The 18809-nt window shown below is 35.4% G+C and overlaps 1 protein-coding gene across 1 annotated transcript in view; it reads left to right on the plus strand.

Moving 5' to 3' along the window:
• The window catches only part of LOC149796956 (lipoyl synthase, mitochondrial-like), a 43842-nt gene that overhangs the window by 12702 nt on the left and 12331 nt on the right, over positions 1-18809 (plus strand). Inside the window, exons 3-7 of the mRNA XM_089961629.1 lie at positions 5177-5270; positions 5976-6056; positions 10266-10422; positions 12677-12734; positions 16767-16895. Coding sequence (XP_089817755.1) covers positions 5177-5270; positions 5976-6056; positions 10266-10422; positions 12677-12734; positions 16767-16895 — 519 coding nt within the window. The remainder of the gene's footprint in view (positions 1-5176; positions 5271-5975; positions 6057-10265; positions 10423-12676; positions 12735-16766; positions 16896-18809) is intronic.

Consider the following 18809-nt stretch of genomic DNA (forward strand, 5'->3'; position numbering starts at 1 on the left):
ATTCTCATGAAATTCTCGAGAGATGAGATGCAGAGTTTATTTCTGATGTCAGTTTTTATGAGGTTCTTCTTACTGAATCCACGTTCACAGTCCACAGTGCTGACAGGTGACACCAGTAGTCTATCAGCAGGCCCCCCCCCCTTTATGGCTAGCTTTACAAAGCTTGTAGTGAATTGCTTCCTAAATCCCAAGAATGATCACTGAATGCTGTATAAATTTTCTGTACAAACAAAATAGGATCTCCATTCCCACAAATGAAATTTACACGACTCAACACCTGGCAATATTGGACCGTATATATAAGCATAAATTCACACCCAATTTAGAGATTCTATCACTCCTGTATTTTGAGAAATAAATAATTATTATTAATTATGCAAAACGGGGTTTTTTTGTGCTATTTCTTGTTGCAGAGTTTAAATCTCAGCAGCCGTAACACGGATTGATGGCAAAAGGAAAAGATCAATGAGTAAAAAGCTGCACTGGCGACAGACATAATTGTGATTGAGATTTTTTCCATTTGCTTTGTATTTATACACAGTAGTCAGTACCTCAGAGGTTATCAGTTTTCTATAAAGGTTCAGCAAAACTATTGTATTGGTATATGTAAAAAAAAAACCAACAGAAGGATTAGCCATTCAATTAATTGTATCTGTTCTATTGGCGTCTTCAAAAGTCGGCCAGTTGTAGGTATAGTTCGGTAGCATGATTGACTGTATCACAGCATACAGTACTCAGCCAAGATGTCAGCATAAGCAGATTATGATGTAACAATGCACTGTAAAGATGGGGTTGTCAATACGAACAAAGGATCGTTTGTGTAACAGATTGATTCCAATGCATTGCTTAGTCAAGTTTGTGGCTTCCTTTCATTCTCCCTTTTAATTTATCCAGTCCAGATCCATGATTGTATGTACAAATTAAATAACCAAAAAGTCTGTCGCCAAAAAAATTGCCAGATGGGATATTTTTGTCGCCAATAAGGAAAAAAATTCGCAATTTGCGACATTGGTGAAGCCCAGGACGATCCCTGTTAACCTCTCAAGTGGGAGGAAACTTAGGGGTGAAACAGTACATCTCTGCTGCATATTGATACAATTCATGATACATAGACTACTTTGACACATTATTAATCCACAACATCAACTTGATGGAATTTTTATCATTAGAAGGTTTGTCAGAGGTAGGGTGGTGCTGTGTTATTTGTTTTGAATATTGGTTATATTTCCACACTGCAGATTGCAACCAGACATAGACTTGTCACTTTTTCATTGTCTTTGATAGTGTTTTTAACTAAAGAAGTACAGATTACCTGTTAGTTGTGAGTGGTTTTGATTTAGCTTTTTATGCCTCTTCAGGCTCCTCCATTTGATCAGATGCAGGACTCATCTTGGTCACCATGCCCATTGTTTTACACTGAATTAATGTTAAAAGCCTCTTTTTACCAATTTCGTGTCTCAAATTTGGAAGGCATTAAGGTGATATTGTTAGTACAGAAGAAATAGTGTAATATCATGTGCAAGGAAAATCTTGTCTAGAACAAGACTGAGTATGGTAGTGGAGGTAACTAACCTTCATATCTTTCACATTATGCTTACTGCAGATGCTAAACAACTGCCAGGGTCACAGACACTCATTTCTGTCAGAAAAATGAAATTGTTGAACATCCACTCTCCTACAAATTAACAAGGTGGCAATACTTGTAGCTTGTGTGATTTGGAATCTGTCCCCAAGCTGATTCTGTGCTAGTTGTTTTTTGTTTCATTGTTTGGATCCCAATAATAATAATAAGGACTTTGTATAGCGCCTAATCTTTAGAAGCTCCAAGCACTTTACAACATTAGACAACACCTATAACATCTGGTATGTCCAGCATTGGACAAGCTGCAGTTCTTATTGGAAGTTCTTGTTTTACCCTGGATTTGAACAAACAATTAACACCAGTAAGAATTGAATGCAGCATATTTTAATGCATGACACACCTTCAAATTCGATCCAAGTAGACAGGATACAAAGGAACAGCAAAACTTCACATGGTTATTAAATGATCAGTATACTACTTAAATCATATATGGGGAACAAATCTTAGAATGTTTTTATTATGTTGATATATGTTATCAGTGGCTGAACATGCTGATGGGATAAAATAATTCGCATAGAATTGGGGGCAGATTTTGAACTATGCAGGGTTGTCACCTTGTGTTAATTTGTTGAAGCTGAGTGGGTATTGTCAATAGTTTTTCATTTTTATGGACAGAAATGAGTGCATATGCCTGCTAGGGCTGTCTCAGATAAATTCTCAATTTAGAGAATAAAAATTCAAACAATTAATAATTTTTCCCAACTACGGAAGATTAGTCTTTTTTTAGGGCAAGCATCTTTTTGTAATGATTCTTCACCTCTTGTATCGATATGGGTTTTGACATGAAAAAATTATTGATATATCAGTCACTTGTTTCACCCCAGTATCAGCAATGCCTCAGATCATTTCTCATCCATGTTTGAAAACTTCCACCTCCTGTTTTCCCCACCCCCAAACAAATATGATTTCAAAATTTAGGTGTGATCTTATACATTCTCCTTTTCTACACTGGTGGTACTGTTTGGTTATTATAATGATCTGATGAACCTGACATTGGCCTTCATATATATTGCGTATTGAAGAAAATTGTCAAAGCAGTTTAATGATGAATAGATTCAAAAATGGTAGGTGGAAGATATTTTGTAGATGAGACATTATTTTAAATTCTTTATCACCCTTTAAATCTAGTAGACTTGTCATTCACGAGGAAAAGCATATATTGGGTTAAATGCACTACACTTCATTGAAGGACTTTTTAACAGCAATTAAATGAATCTATAATGGTTGTTGCAGTGTTTTGAATATTTCTGTCAGAATCTTATCTGCCGTTGTTGTTAACCTTGTCATAGTTTGTTAGCTCAAGTTGCAGTGCATGATAAAACAAAATAACAAGTTGGTCAGGAATTTTTATCTTATTAAGATTGTTCAAAGTTTGTTTTTTCTTCAAACACTAATTCATTTTGCTGCTGCTGTAAACATTTATGTTTAAGGCTAAACTGTAACAAGAAAACAAGAATCTGCTTTTGCTGAATTAAAATTCAAATATGAGAGCTGGGAATGTATGAGTGATGCCTTTTGGTTTCCTGTTAACACATTAACCCCTGGAGGTTTTTGTCGTTTTTGCCTGAAAATCGAGTAGGAAACACATTTTGAAAGCTCTGTCTGAATACATCCTAATACATCAACTTCCATGTGATCTTCCAATAACATAATGCCTAGCTGTGTTATAAACATCATTTTTCATTGGCTATTTGGCTTGTGCATAAGCAGAATTTTAAAAGTTGGATTTTTTTGTGCTTAACAGACCCATTATTTTCGTATAGAGACCACTCTTTATTCGAAATGCCCATCTTATCCTACTTTTTTGCAAAGGTTCATCTGTCTGTTTGCAGTTCATACTGGTCTGCCTTAGATGTGAGACCAAAAAGTCTAAAATCCAGACACAAAATTGGATTCCGACCACGGTCGAATTTTGGGTGGAAACAAATTGGGTCCAAAAAATGAGGTTTTTCCCTCTGCATTTTGTTGTGCAACTAGAAATTCCAGATTATTTGGTATCATTGTAGAGCTATATCTGTCTACCTTTCTATAATACCATCCACTTTAGTGTATCGTGCATGACCTTGATGGTATGGAGCTTGTCAGTAGGCTACTACCTCCTGCCACGTAAACTCGTCACCAGAAGTTAATGTGTTAATATGAGAGTGAAAGATGTATATTTGAGCCTGCAATGATTGTATTTGCATGACAGGACCAACAAATGGACTAAAAAACTTGAATAATTTGGCATATCCAACATTGGATTTAAGGTGCACATTATTATCTGATGCAATTGTTTAGTCATGCTTTTCCCAATTCTTTACAATCTCTATAGGCAGAAAGCATAGACAGTGGAAGTGTGAAAACTTCTCACTTTGATGGACTTGTCAAAATCCTATATATACAACTGCTACAGGGTGAGTACTACAGACATTACATTAGTCCGACACTCCGTATGTGGCAGTACATTTCAGACCTTCAGAATAAAATATATTTAGCTAAAGCTCTAATTAAATAGGAAAATGATACTGGCACCAGCTTATTTGTATCATCATCCTACAAAACTGTTATACTTCAGTTAAGTGTTGTTTTTTTTCAAAGTAGCAAGTCTGCTTGTTGTCAGATAATTGATAATTTTTAAAATCAGTAAAGTTGAATAAAATACTCTTTTGGGGTGAAATTATGTAGTATAGTTTTCTGACACAAAAAGAAAATGTATATTAGTTAAATATGTGTCGAGAACTTGTGAAGCATGCACTGATATGACTGGAACTAAAGCAATGTCTAATTTAGATGACACAGTTTGTGGTATGTTAAAAAATTAAGGATATCTATGCTTTTCTTTTTTGTGACAACTTTTTATACATATTTTTAACATTTTCTTATGTTGAATTTCTCAACTAAATGACTGCAGTGTTAATTTTCAGGTGAAAAAATCTGGCAAGAGACAGTAGAAATTTCAGGATCCTGATTTGTGTCCTTTTTACTTTTGGGACGGTTACATGTATAAGCTACTAAGAGATAGGATGATCAATTTGTACCTAACAGCTACAGTTTTATTTATTTTATTTAAGGCTCTTTGATAAATGGCTTTTGGTGTCCAGTTGTGCACCTATCTGCATGTGAAATTATTTGGTAATTAATATTTTAATAAAAATCCTTTATTTCCAAGAATCAAATACCACATGAAACTAAATATATGTCCCAGTTACACAATATTAAATAATGCAGTCCAAGAAGAGTTTTCTGTTTTGAGTGTGTTGTCACTTGCCTTGAAAGTATTCAATTATTTTTACAGCACTTTTTCACTATATAACAGTACCATGCAGGACCCTAGTAATTGTCTAAAGGGAGCACTTGTTAGAGGCATGGACCGGATATCGTTTTTGAAACGTGGTATGGCTTTGAACAGAAGAAGTTTTTGTTAACTCCTCTTCACAAAAATGCTATGGTTGTATGTCTGTGACATGTTTTTACAGAGATTTGGTGTGAACATATCTGACATTGTATCATAAAACATTTTCATTCATTACAATTTGTTCTAATTTTTTACAGGTTACGTATACCACCTTGGTTGAAAATGGAAATACCAGTGGGGAAAAACTACCATAGGTTGAAGGAGGATCTGAGGGAGTTGAAACTTCACACTGTAAGGAATCTCTTATTATCTTGACTCTTCATATAGTATAGACTCACTTGCACCAGCAGATCGTGGTCCATGGTTTTTGTTCTACTGATTACTCCTAGATAAAACTGCATGGAACCAGATCTGCCAGCACATTATTAGATCTGGGTCTATGCAGTTTGGAGTTGGACTCAACTTATAAATGAGTATATACATCACTATTGATGTACATGTAGCAGATTCCGCAAATAGCATAAGGTGATATCGAACACTTGTACAAATACATTTTATATTTGAGAATGAATGGGAAAGTGATACAAAACCACTGTTGTGTTTTCTACATATATAAATTTTCTTTCATCCTGTCAGAGTTGATTTGCATTTGGTAAAACTTCTGATCTGAACATGGCGTTTTCATTGAGGAACTTCATTTAAATTGGGCTCTGTAAAGATGTACCATTAATCATTCACTTTGTTTTCAGTGTTCCAGTTTCAGTGGATTTTGTGGTTACTTGAAATGACATAAATCTAGCTATGAAGAACTTGCCATAACAGGGTCGTTTCCATGATTTTAGCTATCGATAATTGGTCTTTTGCTGTAAAACCATGAAAATTAATATCCACAAAAATTGATATATGTGAAAATATATGAATTGATAATAATTAAGCATTTCTTTCCTCACTTATTTAATTTGTAATGTAAATTTATATTTCATTCCCTACTTTCAGGTGTGTGAGGAAGCCAAATGTCCCAATATAGGTGAATGTTGGGGAGGCAGTGAGAGTGGAGTAGCCACAGCCACTATTATGGTAAGAATTACACTTGGACATTCAGTATCTGTGTAAAGCAGTCAGTTGTTGTACAGGTACAGTCAATATCTATGTAAAGCAGTCAGTTGTTGTACAGGTACAGTCAGTATCTATGTAAAGCAGTCAGTTGTTGTACAGGTACAGTCAATATCTGTGTAAAGCAGTCAGTTGTTGTACAGGCACAGGCAGTATCTATGTAAAGCAGTCAGTCGTTGTACAGGTACAGTCAATATCTATGTAAAGCAGTCAGTCATTGTACAGGTACAGTCAGTATCTGTGTAAAGCAGTCAGTTGTTGTACAGGTACAGTCAGTATCTGTGTAAAGCAGTCAGTTGTTGTACAGGCACAGTCAGTATCTATGTAAAGCAGTCAGTCGTTGTACAGGTACAGTCAATATCTGTGTAAAGCAGTCAGTCGTTGTGCAGGTACAGTCAATATCTATGTAAAGCAGTCAGTTGTTGTACAGGTACAGTCAATATCTATGTAAAGCAGTCAGTCATTGTACAGGTACAGTCAGTATCTGTGTAAAGCAGTCAGTCGTTGTACAGGTACAGTCAATATCTGTGTAAAGCATTCAGTCGTTGTACAGGTACGGTCAATATCTGTGTAAAGCAGTCAGTCGTTGTACAGGTACAGTCAATATCTGTGTAAAGCAGTCAGTTGTTCAGGTACAGTCAATATCTGTAAAGCAGTCAGTTGTTGTACAGGTAAAGTCAGTATCTATGTAAAGCAGTCATTTGTTGTACAGGTACAGTCAATATCTATGTAAAGCAGTCAGTTGTTGTACAGGCACAGTCAGTATCTATGTAAAGCAGTCAGTCGTTGTACAGGTACAGTCAATATCTATGTAAAGCAGTCAGTTGTTGTACAGGTACAGTCAATATCTGTGTAAAAAAGTCAATCATTGCACTCGTACATAATCTGTAAAATGCGGATAGTTTTTACAGTGGATTGTTTGATAAAAGACTGCACTGTATAAGATCAAGGTGTACAGTATTACTGGTTTACACCAGTATTTTTTCTGGTGGTCTACACCAAAGTACTTTTTCACTTACTAGTGCAGCTAGTAAATTGTAGGCTTCAGTGTAAGCACTTCCTACTTTTATCAACAAGCTCTCTAACATTAGCACAATGTCGGGTTTGAACCCCGACCAAGTCATACCAAAGACTTATAAAAATGATACTAGTTGCTGCCTCGCTTGGCGCTTACCATTGAGGGTAGTGTTAGGACTGGTAGGCCTGGTGTCAGGATAATGTGACTGTGGGACATGATGCTACATGTCCATGGCATGATGCTTCAGTGCTAGACATCACTATAAACTGCCACACTGCAGACATCATAGCAATATGACTGAAAAATTGCTAAAACTACATTAAAAATCCAAATATCATGAACATGAGCACAATGTCTTTCTTCTTCAGATATGTTCTCCAAACACATTATGTCAGGAATATTAGCCTGCTACCTCATGAATCCAGACCTACTAAAAGACGAATATTGTCTTTTCCTGTCTATATTAACTCATTAACCCCTGGTGCCATGTTTGAACATCAGGACGTAGTACATTAATTTAGAGCTCTGTAGCATCAAAGTCATTTAAGGTGCACCGAAATGGGTGGTATTACAGAAATGTAGCCAGATGTAGCTCTTCAAGGATACCAAATAATCTGGACTATCTATTTGCAAGAAAAAATACAGAGAGGGTAAACATATCTTTTTAGACTGGATTTTTTCATGCCAAAAATTTGCCCGTTTTCGGATCCATATTTTGTATCCAGATTTTCTTTTTGGCCTCAGATCTGAGGCAGACTGGTCTGAACTGCAGACAGACAGGCGAACCTGTGTAAAAGGTAGGATAAGTTGGGGATTTCATGTAAACAGTAGCCAGGACACAAACATGATGGGTCCAGTAAGCAAAAAAAAAAAGAACTCCCAACTTTTACCCTTCTGCACATGCACAACACTATTTGTCTTTTTAGACCCACAGACACAAATAGTGTTGCCCTTGTCCATCCATCCATCCATCTTTGTATTTAGGTACAATTCAAGTACTTTGGTTGGTCATTAATAGTCTGTGTACACGTTTGTTTTTGGGTTGTTTTTTTTATATACTTACATGACCATGGTCTGATACTACATCCTTCATGCAGTCTTCAACAGTTGCTATTAATCAATCTTTCTCAAAAACAGCTAAACCAAGTTCAACCAGAATTAGCAAACAGCCTTTCCAATTTGTTCAAATGATTGTCATGTTGCCAACAAATAAGGCCATAGTAGCTAAACGTAAAAAAGAAACATTTATTAACTTCTTCTGTAAGCATCCTTGTATGAAATACTGTAATTTTATAAATATACTACTAATGCCTGTCTGCTGTCAAAAAGGGTCATGTCACCAAAAAATTAGTTGTCATGTCATAAAAAATAGAAATGCCTATAAACAGCTTCTCAAAATCTGCTGAACAGCAATTGATCAAATTTGGCAAAAAGCATGAAGTGAATTTCAAATGTATCCATAGAGACCAATTGACTATGAAATATGGTTACCATTACTCAGAATAGAAGAAAAAAAACTTTGAACTGTTTATTTTTTTTAAAAAAAGAATTTGACCGAATTTGAAAGCTTTATGATGTGAAGGACTTTTAGGACTGTACCACTGTTGATGATCTGCAATGGAAAAATCCTGAAATGGCTTCATCTCAAAATCAGCTCAACATAATTTAACCAAATTTAAAGTATTGTGGGATGAAGACTTTTCATATTTGTACAAATGATGCAGATCAGATAAGCTGCTATTACTGAAACATTTTAACTATTTTGTTAAAGTGCATAGCAGAATTTAACCAAATTTGCCAGAAAGCAGTCTGGCATGATGAGCTTTTAAAACAAATCACGTGAAATTGATCTGCCATCAGATATGGCCATTGTTACTAAAAATAGAAAAACTTTTTAATGTTTCCTTGAAAACCAAAAAACTTGACCAAGCATCCTGGCATGGAGGACTTTCAAGTTCTGCCAGTGATGCCAGTCAGCCTTAAGATATGGTTGCCATCATTAAAGGTAGAAAACAATTTCAGCAGGTTCATTGATTTAAATTAAAGACAGTAGAATAAGACCAGCTATGACATAAAGCATCATGGTGTATTTAAAATGATTCATCTGATTGGATTCTTAAAATGACTGACAGAGTATGATTTAGTAATGGGCTGGTTCTTAAGCTGGAAAATTTCAGCTAATCACAGATGGAGAATACAGCAGCTAAAAGCTGCCACAAATAGCTGTGTATGACATGAAAAATGGGGGGCTAATAAAATCCTTTATATGCATTGGTGTAGGGTAGGAAAATTCTGATCCATATGGTAGAAATTTTCTAGCCAACACCGATGTATAATAAAGGATTATTTTTCTCACATTCCAGAATTAACATTTATGATCAAATTTGTTATTGTAAATACTGATGCAAAACAAAAACACACCCATTGGAAATTTACTCACGTTAAGATAGCGGATAAAAAGTTTAGTGTAAGCTGTAAACAACATTTAAATGCATATCAGCATTCAGAGAATAGTGATGAGACCATTGAGTTACTGCCAACACACAGCATCCAAAATTGTGTTCTGAACATATCTTGTTTAATGATACAAATGTAAACGGGTAAAAAAATAAAGTGTCAAAGATCAACAACACACAAAAATAATCATCTAAACGTTGATTTAGCTTTATCAATTTTTTTTCTTCATCCTTTCATATAAAAATAATTGATAGATGAATTTAAACTAAATATTACATTATAACAGCTTTTTATACTTGAACAGAACTTCAGAATATTTACCTTTAGCTAGGTTGATTAGTGCAAAATGTTCTGCTTGCAGAATGCAGACTTCAACCTGTGTGCATTTGAGGATGTAACTGTGATGCAAATGTTTATTTTTATTATTGTGAAATGAGTTATGACAGGTTTTGCCAGTATGTGTGCACTTTGACTGCATGAGATGGTCATGTGATGAAAGATGAAGATATTCTTCATCGCTGAGCTGCACTGGATAGCACAATCATAAACGTTCAGTTCAGGAATGTGAGAAAATAATGTCAAGTCTTCTCACAGACATTGAACTTTATATTTTACTGAATCCAGCATGCCAGTTTGGTGCATCTAAATGCAGTAGTCTAAGGCCACTTGAAATAAGAAATAACATTCTTTCTTTCAAGGTCCTGGGGGACACTTGTACAAGAGGGTGTAGGTTTTGTTCAGTAAAGACAGCACGTAAGCCTCCACCTCCAGATCCCAATGAGCCGTATAACACGGCCAAGGCTATTGCATCCTGGGGTCTTCACTATGTTGTCCTGACATCAGTTGACAGAGATGGTAAGCAATGATCTAGATCTATTTGTGCTTCTATTTAGGTTAAAGTCTTCTTAGTTGTTTTCTATCCCCACAATGTATGTGTAGGAGTACTATGTGTTAACTTGTTTTCTATCCCCCACAATGTATGTGTAGGGGTACTATGTGTTAACTTGTTTTCTATCCCCCACAATGTATGTGTAGGAGCACTATGTTTTAACTTGTTTTCTATCCCCCACAATGTATGTGTAGGAGCACTGTGTTAACTTGTTTTCTATCCCCCACAATGTATGTGTAGGAGTACTATGTGTTAACTTGTTTTCTATCCCCCACAATGTATGTGTAGGAGCACTATGCGTTAACTTTGTCTCTCAGTCCAGTAAGCTTTCAGTGGTCATACTCTTCCCTCCTGTTATGTCCGGCTTCCTCCTCTTCCCCGTGTTTCTTCAAATCAGTTGTACTATCCCAAATTTTGGAGACATCCTTTATGCATTTAATATGTACTAACCATCATTGAGAGATTCTTTGCTTGTCAGTGCTTTTTTATCAGTAATTTATGCAGTTTTAAGGGAACAACTGGTTTGTGATGCTATGAACTTGCCTAGACTGCCTGGTCCATCATTTTTGTTTGTGTCAGCCATGTCTGAACTGCAGTTTCAGATAAATTTGGCTGATGCAGTGTGGAACATGTTTATTCCTGGATAAAGAAGTTCCATTGAGTAGAGGAGCAAATATGTGAGTAGAGATAAACTTATAATTCAACTACAAAGGAAATCTGCTGTACGTTTCTACTTTTCTTTCTTATTTTCCCTAAGATAAAATAATCCTTCATCATCCCCACCCTTCACAACAGTGACTGCAGACAGGTGTCCTGTCAAATTTGGCATTTAGATCACTTTTTAGGCACTGTGTTGAGGCATTTGTGTCCTGTGAATACATGTACTTCATCTTTATTTTTTTAACATTGGACCCAAGCTCTTACAGTGTTTACAAGGTACTCTTGACAGTTTATGTTAGAATAAAGTATTGTTGGATACAAGGGAAACAGAATATTGTATGACTCCTAAGGTTGAATCTTAAATTATTGTCTTCGGCATAAATCAGATATACTTATATAGTATTGTCTTTGGCATAAATTAGATGTAATTTTATAGTATTGTCTTTGGTGTAAATTAGATATTGTCTTTGGCATAAATTAGATATAATTTTATAGTATTGTCTTTGGCATAAATTAGATATAATTCTGTCATTAGCAGATACCTCATAGAAAAAAAACCCGTTGATATCTTTAAGACAGATAGCTGCTGGAATATGTCATTATTCCTGAAGTATTTTGGTGTCAGGGAAGGCACCAAAAAAAGATTTGTAGCACACCTGGCCACGGGGCAAGCAACTTTATAGTATGACCCTGCATCTGGTATGTTTTTTTATCAAAGTTTGTGGAAGAGGCCTATTACATTTTACATGGAATGTTCAAAGGTCAAGGTTACTAACTGATAAACTAACTTGCCAACTCTTATGATTTTGCCATAAGTCTTATTAAAGTTACCTTAAAATACAGTCTTATGGCATACTAGCAAAATCTATAAAAAAAATTGATCCTTGCCAAAAAATCTGGATAATTGGTTCATCCATGTTTTATTTGGATCTGGTTTTCATCTTAAAATCAGAGAAATTAGTCAGGGAACCAGACTAACTTTACAGCAGCACCCCAGACACTTTAAACTGCACCTGTTTGTTCATGCGAAGTGTCTGCATGATCATACTGTTGATTATAGAATTTTTAAAAATGGCGTCCAGAAAGCGATGCATGTTTAAGTTTAAGACAAAAGGGAAAATAAGCTTCTAGAAAAGGGTTAATAATTAACACAGAAGAATAAAAAGGAGTATTCAGATTCTTCTGAATAAACGCTGCAAAGGGCACAATTACATTTATTGGACATCACATGCCAATTTGAGTATGTCTCGTGGCGGGAGAGATAGCAACAAGCCATTGAGCTGCACATGGTTTGGAACTAGAGTTTGTGCAGCTGTACTAATGGTAAATAAAGTCTATGCATACTTTACAAACTTTTCAGTTGAACATAATGTTTATTGTTGATGTGTCAAACTTTTAGTTACATTTTCCAGCTTTGCAATAGCAGTTATTGATATTTTGTTACACCTTACTGAAAACAGGTCAGTCTTACAGAAAAAAATAAACTGCCTTGCTGAGACAGACTCATCAGGGTTGGCAGGTCTGGGTGTACAATGAACTGTTCACATTGCTTTCTTTTAGATCTGCCTGATGGTGGCTCAGCTCATTTTGCACAGACTGTGATTGAAATAAAGAAAAGGTGAGTACAACATTCATAACACAATATTCACATGTAGAAACCAGGAAAAAATAGTGGGGAAAATGTACATATTTAGTTGTTTTTGCAGTGTTTGGATTTGCTCTGTAATAAACTATTTTGGTTTATAACAAATTTTTTTATTTTATGGCTGCTTATTTTTGCCTGTCAATGGAGGTGAGTGCTTATTGATGTGCTTTCTCTTGCCTGCCACATGTTGCACTGATCTAGCTTTGTAAGACAAGTACTGCAAGAAACAACTGGAAAGTAATGAGTGGAATGTTGTAAGTGTATTGATGAGGTGTCTTCTAGGATGCTTGATTGCTGGATTTACACTGATTTCTAAATATCTTGCAGAAAGATTAACAGAAAACATGAAAATTGCATATTATAATTGTGAGCCCTAAGTTTTGTTAATGTGACTTACTAAATGTATATCATAATGCATACATTCACTTTAATGACCAGACTTGTTTGTAAGAACCAGCTGCTGTAGAACAAAAGTTTGGTTATGAACTTTATCCACAAAAACTTAGTGCTGAAGCTGGTGGTAAGAAAACTGTCATACACAACTGGATGCTGCTCTTCATACATCTTTGCTAGCCATGGGTTCATTATGTACTTCAGTCAGCATTGATCCTTGGTTTTTGTAGCTAGCTTAATCAGTTATTTTAACCAGTGCTCTCACGTTGATAAAAGAATTACTGCCCATAGCAAGCAACCAAAGAAAAAACAATGTGACCAGTTAGTTATTCAATTTGCCAACTTTCATGCTGTGGGCATTCCATGATGCAGAAGAAAAACTTTTATTTGAAAGGTTGATGGGAAACTTATTTGCTACACGTGTTTATATCTAAGGATACCACTATGATTATTCCTTACAATATCTCATGCTTGACAGCCCATGAGCAGTGGTGTCCATAAAGATCAACCAACAGCATTAGCATGAATAACATTGTTGGGTTAACATTTACAGTTGTGATGGGCAGTGCTAGCACCTTTTGTTGTTGAATGGTAATTATAATCTCATTTGGCCTAAAGAGATATTGGTGTAAATGGTTTTTAATATTAATTGAGGTTCAGTCTTAATTCAGATAAAATTAATAAATTGATGACTTTTAATAAAATAAAGTTGACATGCAGTACTGATGGGTATGTGAATCAGTAAAGTTTGAATTGCCTCCCTTTAATCAAGTATATCATTTGGATCAGTTTCTTTAGCTGCCTAAAGTTAAATACCAGGGCAGTAGATACTATTTTGGTTAATCAGATTTGGAATTGACAGGTTTTTTTTCTTTCTCCAACCTAGTAGGTACATGTACCCCCACATATCTGAGAATGGCTTAATGCCTGTAAATCCAGTTGCATGAGGAATAACACTGACCTTACTTGTGTTTCATTGGCCAAATGTACTGTATGCTGTTTGTCCAGTTTCTCATCTTCCAGTCCAGCTAACCATCTAGTTGTTTTGACTAGTGACCAGAGGTCTGTTGCTTTGGTGACTTACATCACATACCAGCTGATTGATTCATTATTTGTAGAATCTTTAAGGGATCCATTAAATAACCCATCTGTTTTACTTCCCAGTCCATCCAGCTGGCTGTCAGGCTTTCTGCAAGCCCACTTTTGACCACCATTTTAGTCATCTGTCCTGGCAAAAAAGGCAAGAAATCTGCCTCTCTAAGTCCAACAGGTGGGACCCATGTTTATGGCAAATCTGTTGCATAGGTACTATGTTGCACACACAGTCGATGGTACAATTTCATCTGTACCACCGGGAATGATTTATGTGGACATGAAAGTGATGCCTGATGAATTCAGCCACCACACCGAGTGTGGGTAAAACCTCACTCACTCCAACCCCATCATGGATGATGGAGTGCATAGAATACTGCAAGGAAAATATCACTGGAAACTCACCTTTGTCTCTCCTCATGAATGGATGGTTGTATGAACATGAAGTTTCCACTGAAAGACTTCTCATGATGTCAAATTGGTTCTAAGTGAAAATGGTGCTTTTCTAGTGTCTGATATAGGCTGCGATATCTGCCATAATAAAACTCTTGTTATTGCTAATCAGGAGGAACAGAAAGTGATGTTGACATTATGTTTTCACCAGAAGACTTCTTACGATGTTTTGTTTGTCCTGAATGAAAATGGTGCTAATCAGATTTGTAACATGACTCCCACGGTGGCCAATTTGAAAAACATATCACAACTTCTAAATGAAGGGTCATTTCAGCATGGTGTTTTACTAAATATAATGTTTTGGTGATCCTAATTAAAATGGTACTGATGTGACATCCAATACGTGGTCATTTTGAAAATCTTGGTTTGGCTAACCCTCTTGAATGGAAAGTAATTTTGACATGGGATTTTCATCAGAAGAGTTTTTATGGTGTCTGGTTGGTAATTTATGTAAATGAATAACCCACAATATGGCCACCATGGTGACTATCATAAAAATATTTTTATTTGTATTCCTGTCTTATGATCAGTCTGTGGAATCATTTACACTTGTGTTCCAATATAGTTTGAGAGGAATTATTTATTTAACTTATTCATTGTAATTACAAAGTGCTCATTGCATTTTTGGACTAAAGCACTACATTGGGATTATTGGGAACTCATTCAAGGTAATTCTGGATTGTATCATTGTGGTAGATCATGATGTTCAAAACTGTTGGAATTCAATCAAAATATTCTGTCGTTTTGGACTTTGATAGGACGTTTAGGATTTTGGGGGATTTAATTCACTATACTGTGTATTTTAAATGTTCCCTTTATAGCCTAAAGAAATAAATTAATTGTTGATTTTACCAAACTTGTTGGTTTCACTTCTTTCTATTACATAGTTTAAGACCTATGGTTGTAACATCCATCTCCTTGCATTGTTCAAAGATTAGGAATCATAAAAGGGTTGATTCAGTTATGCTAATTGGATAAAGGGCTGAAGACAATGGAAAAAGCACACTGTACAAGTGTTCCAAAGTATTTATTATGGAGGAAAAGTATTAAACTCAAATATCCCAAACTTAGTCTTTGAAAAAATTATTTTTTAAAAATAATTTAGATTCCCCAAGTTTTTTGGTGTCCAAACATTTACAATAAATATGGTAGAATTTAGAATATCACATAGTTTTAAATAAAGTATATAGGGTTTAGAATATCTCATAGTTTTAAATAAAGTTAGTAGGGTTTAGAATATCTCATAGTTTTTGCTTTGTTTTTCTTTGTTTCAATGTCACTTTTAACATTTTTGGCTATATCATGACCAAACAAATGTGAGCTAAGTGCCTTTCCAATGGACACACAGGGGTAGCTGCTCTGGGCAGGTATCAGACACTGAACTTTGGACTATGAGTCTGACATCTACCAACTGAGCTACCATTGCTCACTAGGTTGTCCTAGTGATTGCCATATCTTCTGTATACATGTATGGAAGGAAGACTCCAAGAAAAATGGATAATTATTTCTAATTAGGTAATTATAAAAGTGTTAAACATTTTGTGTAAATTATCTATAATGGTGGTTATAGAGGAATTAACAATTAGAACACCATGAAGGTGGTTTCAGAAGACAAGTGGTCCTTTATTAAAGGTTGTTTTGAGCATATAAGGTATTATTTTTATGATAAATTTTGTGGACCTTTAAGAAAAGTGTTGTTTATCACATGTTTTGCAATTAGCACACTTGCTGTTGAATGAAAATGTCCATTTTTTTTCTTAACAGGACTTAGGGTAAGCTGTTAAACATCATTAATAAATGTCCATCTGTGTTCTTAACAGGGCTTAGGGTAAGCTGTTAAACATCATTAATAAACATCCATCTGTGTTCTTAACAGGACTTAGGGTAAGCTGTTGAGCATTGTTACATAAATATCCATCTGTGTTCTTAACAGGGCTTAGGGTAAGCTTTTAAACATTGTTACATCAGTGTCCATCTGTGTTCTTTAGAGAAATTAGGGTAAACTGTTAAACATCAGATTTCCTGACAACTGTGTCTGTTGTCATTGCTAAATTGTTTTCATTCCAGGAAGCCATCCATTCTTGTTGAGTGTCTGACACCTGATTTCCGTGGAGACTTGAAAGCTGTGGAAACTGTTGTGGATTCAGGACTTGATGTATATGCCCACAATGTTGAGACTGTAGCTGAGCTACAACAGTAAGTTTAACATGACATTTTATTAACTTTACGTGTCATTTTTGTTTTTGTTAGATGTTCTGAAACTGGAGCTGGAGTATAATTCATGTTTTTATTGGGAAGTTGAGTGAAAATATATATTGCATTCCATGCAGATAGATGATCACGACTTTAAGAGAAAATGTCTTCTATGATATCCTAAAAGAGATGACATTTGTTTGTTATTTTTAATTCACATGTAAATTTTAAGAAAACAAACAATGTTTCTTAGTTGGTGTCAGGTTAGAGTAATAAACATATTTGATTCAGTTCTGGATTATACAATTTTGATATTTATATTTAGGGGTATGCATATAACCTGGAATATGTACTGGAATATATAATGATTTTCTTTGTATGTTTTTAAGTGATGACAGTCTCCTAATAAGAGATTGATCAATAAAACACACACACATATTATGGTTGGATAGTTCCTTGTCATAATTAATGATTTTTTGGTCTTTATCAGATGTTACCACCAAGTTTTTTAAATTGTTGCTATGTTACGATACCCTCCAGTGCCACAGCTCCCCCTACACATCTGTGTAAAAATTCATACCTTAGTAGTTATCTAGTCCATACTGTTATCTAGTCCATACAGTAGCAGTGTGCAAGAGAGTTATAAATTATGGCTACCTCACCCTATGTCAGTGAGATTGGGCCAGAGGTCAGATGTACAAAATTGCCCTTCTGAATCATAGATGTTTTTAAATATTTTCCCATTAGACTTGTTGTATGCAGTCATTGTAGAATGACACGCATGTAATGAATTTGGAGTTAAGATCCCTGGATCATTGTATGGGAAGTGGGGAAGCAGAGGGCAGGCATAGTAAAATCAAGTGTGTGGCAGTTGGCCATTGTGAATTATAAGAGTAGTTGTTGTTGTTGAGTTTAGTTATAGTGGCGTGCGCACAATTGTGCATGTGCCACTTTTTTCTGACTGCACTGCAGTCTGCTAGTTGTTCATGGGGAAGGGGATGGTGCCACCTCCCCCAGGCTTTTATGGATTCAAGGAACCCTGATAGTTTGGCCTCAATCTGTGGGTCCATAAAGGTCCCTACAGTTGAATGGTTGGCTGTCATTAGTGGGAAGGAGAGCTCGGGAATGGTCCTGATTGCTTTACATCGCTAGTTTCTTGTTGCATTTGCCTGGTGTTTCTTGCGATTTTTTTTTCTTTTTTTTTTCTTCAAAATGTTCTAAAAGGGGGGGGGATGTTCAATGCTGTTTATAGAGGTTCTTAGTACAAATCATGTATGAAGAGAGATTTTCAAGGTTATTATGGTGTTACTAGTCAAGGTGTTTAGGGTGTGCTTCCTACGTTAATGTTATTTATAAGTTTTTAGATATTACCTCTTTAAGTTATTTATTAATTAATGTTTTTAGAGATTGAATGTTATTTATACTTTATTTAGCAAGAGACCGGAGTCCTAGCCGATTACACGGTTCGTTAAGGACATCTAGGACATCCAATTTTGCGGTTTCCTTAGTTTTTTATAGGTGCTTCGTAAGTGAATTATTTATTAATACTTCTATAAAATTGAATGATATGTTATGGGTTTTTATGTGGTGGCTTCTAAATTTATTTAGCTAGTTACTGGGTCTTTTGGTTTTGTGGGGATAGTAATTATATTTTGTTCCTAAGTCCTGCTGAGTCTATGAATTGATTTATATTTTTATTTGCTAATTGTTTATTTTTATTAAAGTCCATAAGTAACTCTGGGTATGTGTGTAGTGATCCAATCTCTTTTTGGTTTTTGATAAATATTTTCCGAGCGGGTTGATATTTTGGGCATATATTGAATACGTGGTGTAGATCTTCGGTGGTGTGGCAGTTAAAGCAGTTAATGGTTGCTGGTTTGGGTCCTATAAACCTTCCAAAACTGCTTGCTAGTTTAG

This window comes from Sinohyriopsis cumingii, chromosome 6, assembly GCF_028554795.1.
Source record: "Sinohyriopsis cumingii isolate HCF-2022 chromosome 6, ASM2855479v2, whole genome shotgun sequence".
Taxonomy (NCBI): Eukaryota; Metazoa; Mollusca; class Bivalvia; order Unionida; family Unionidae; genus Sinohyriopsis; species Sinohyriopsis cumingii.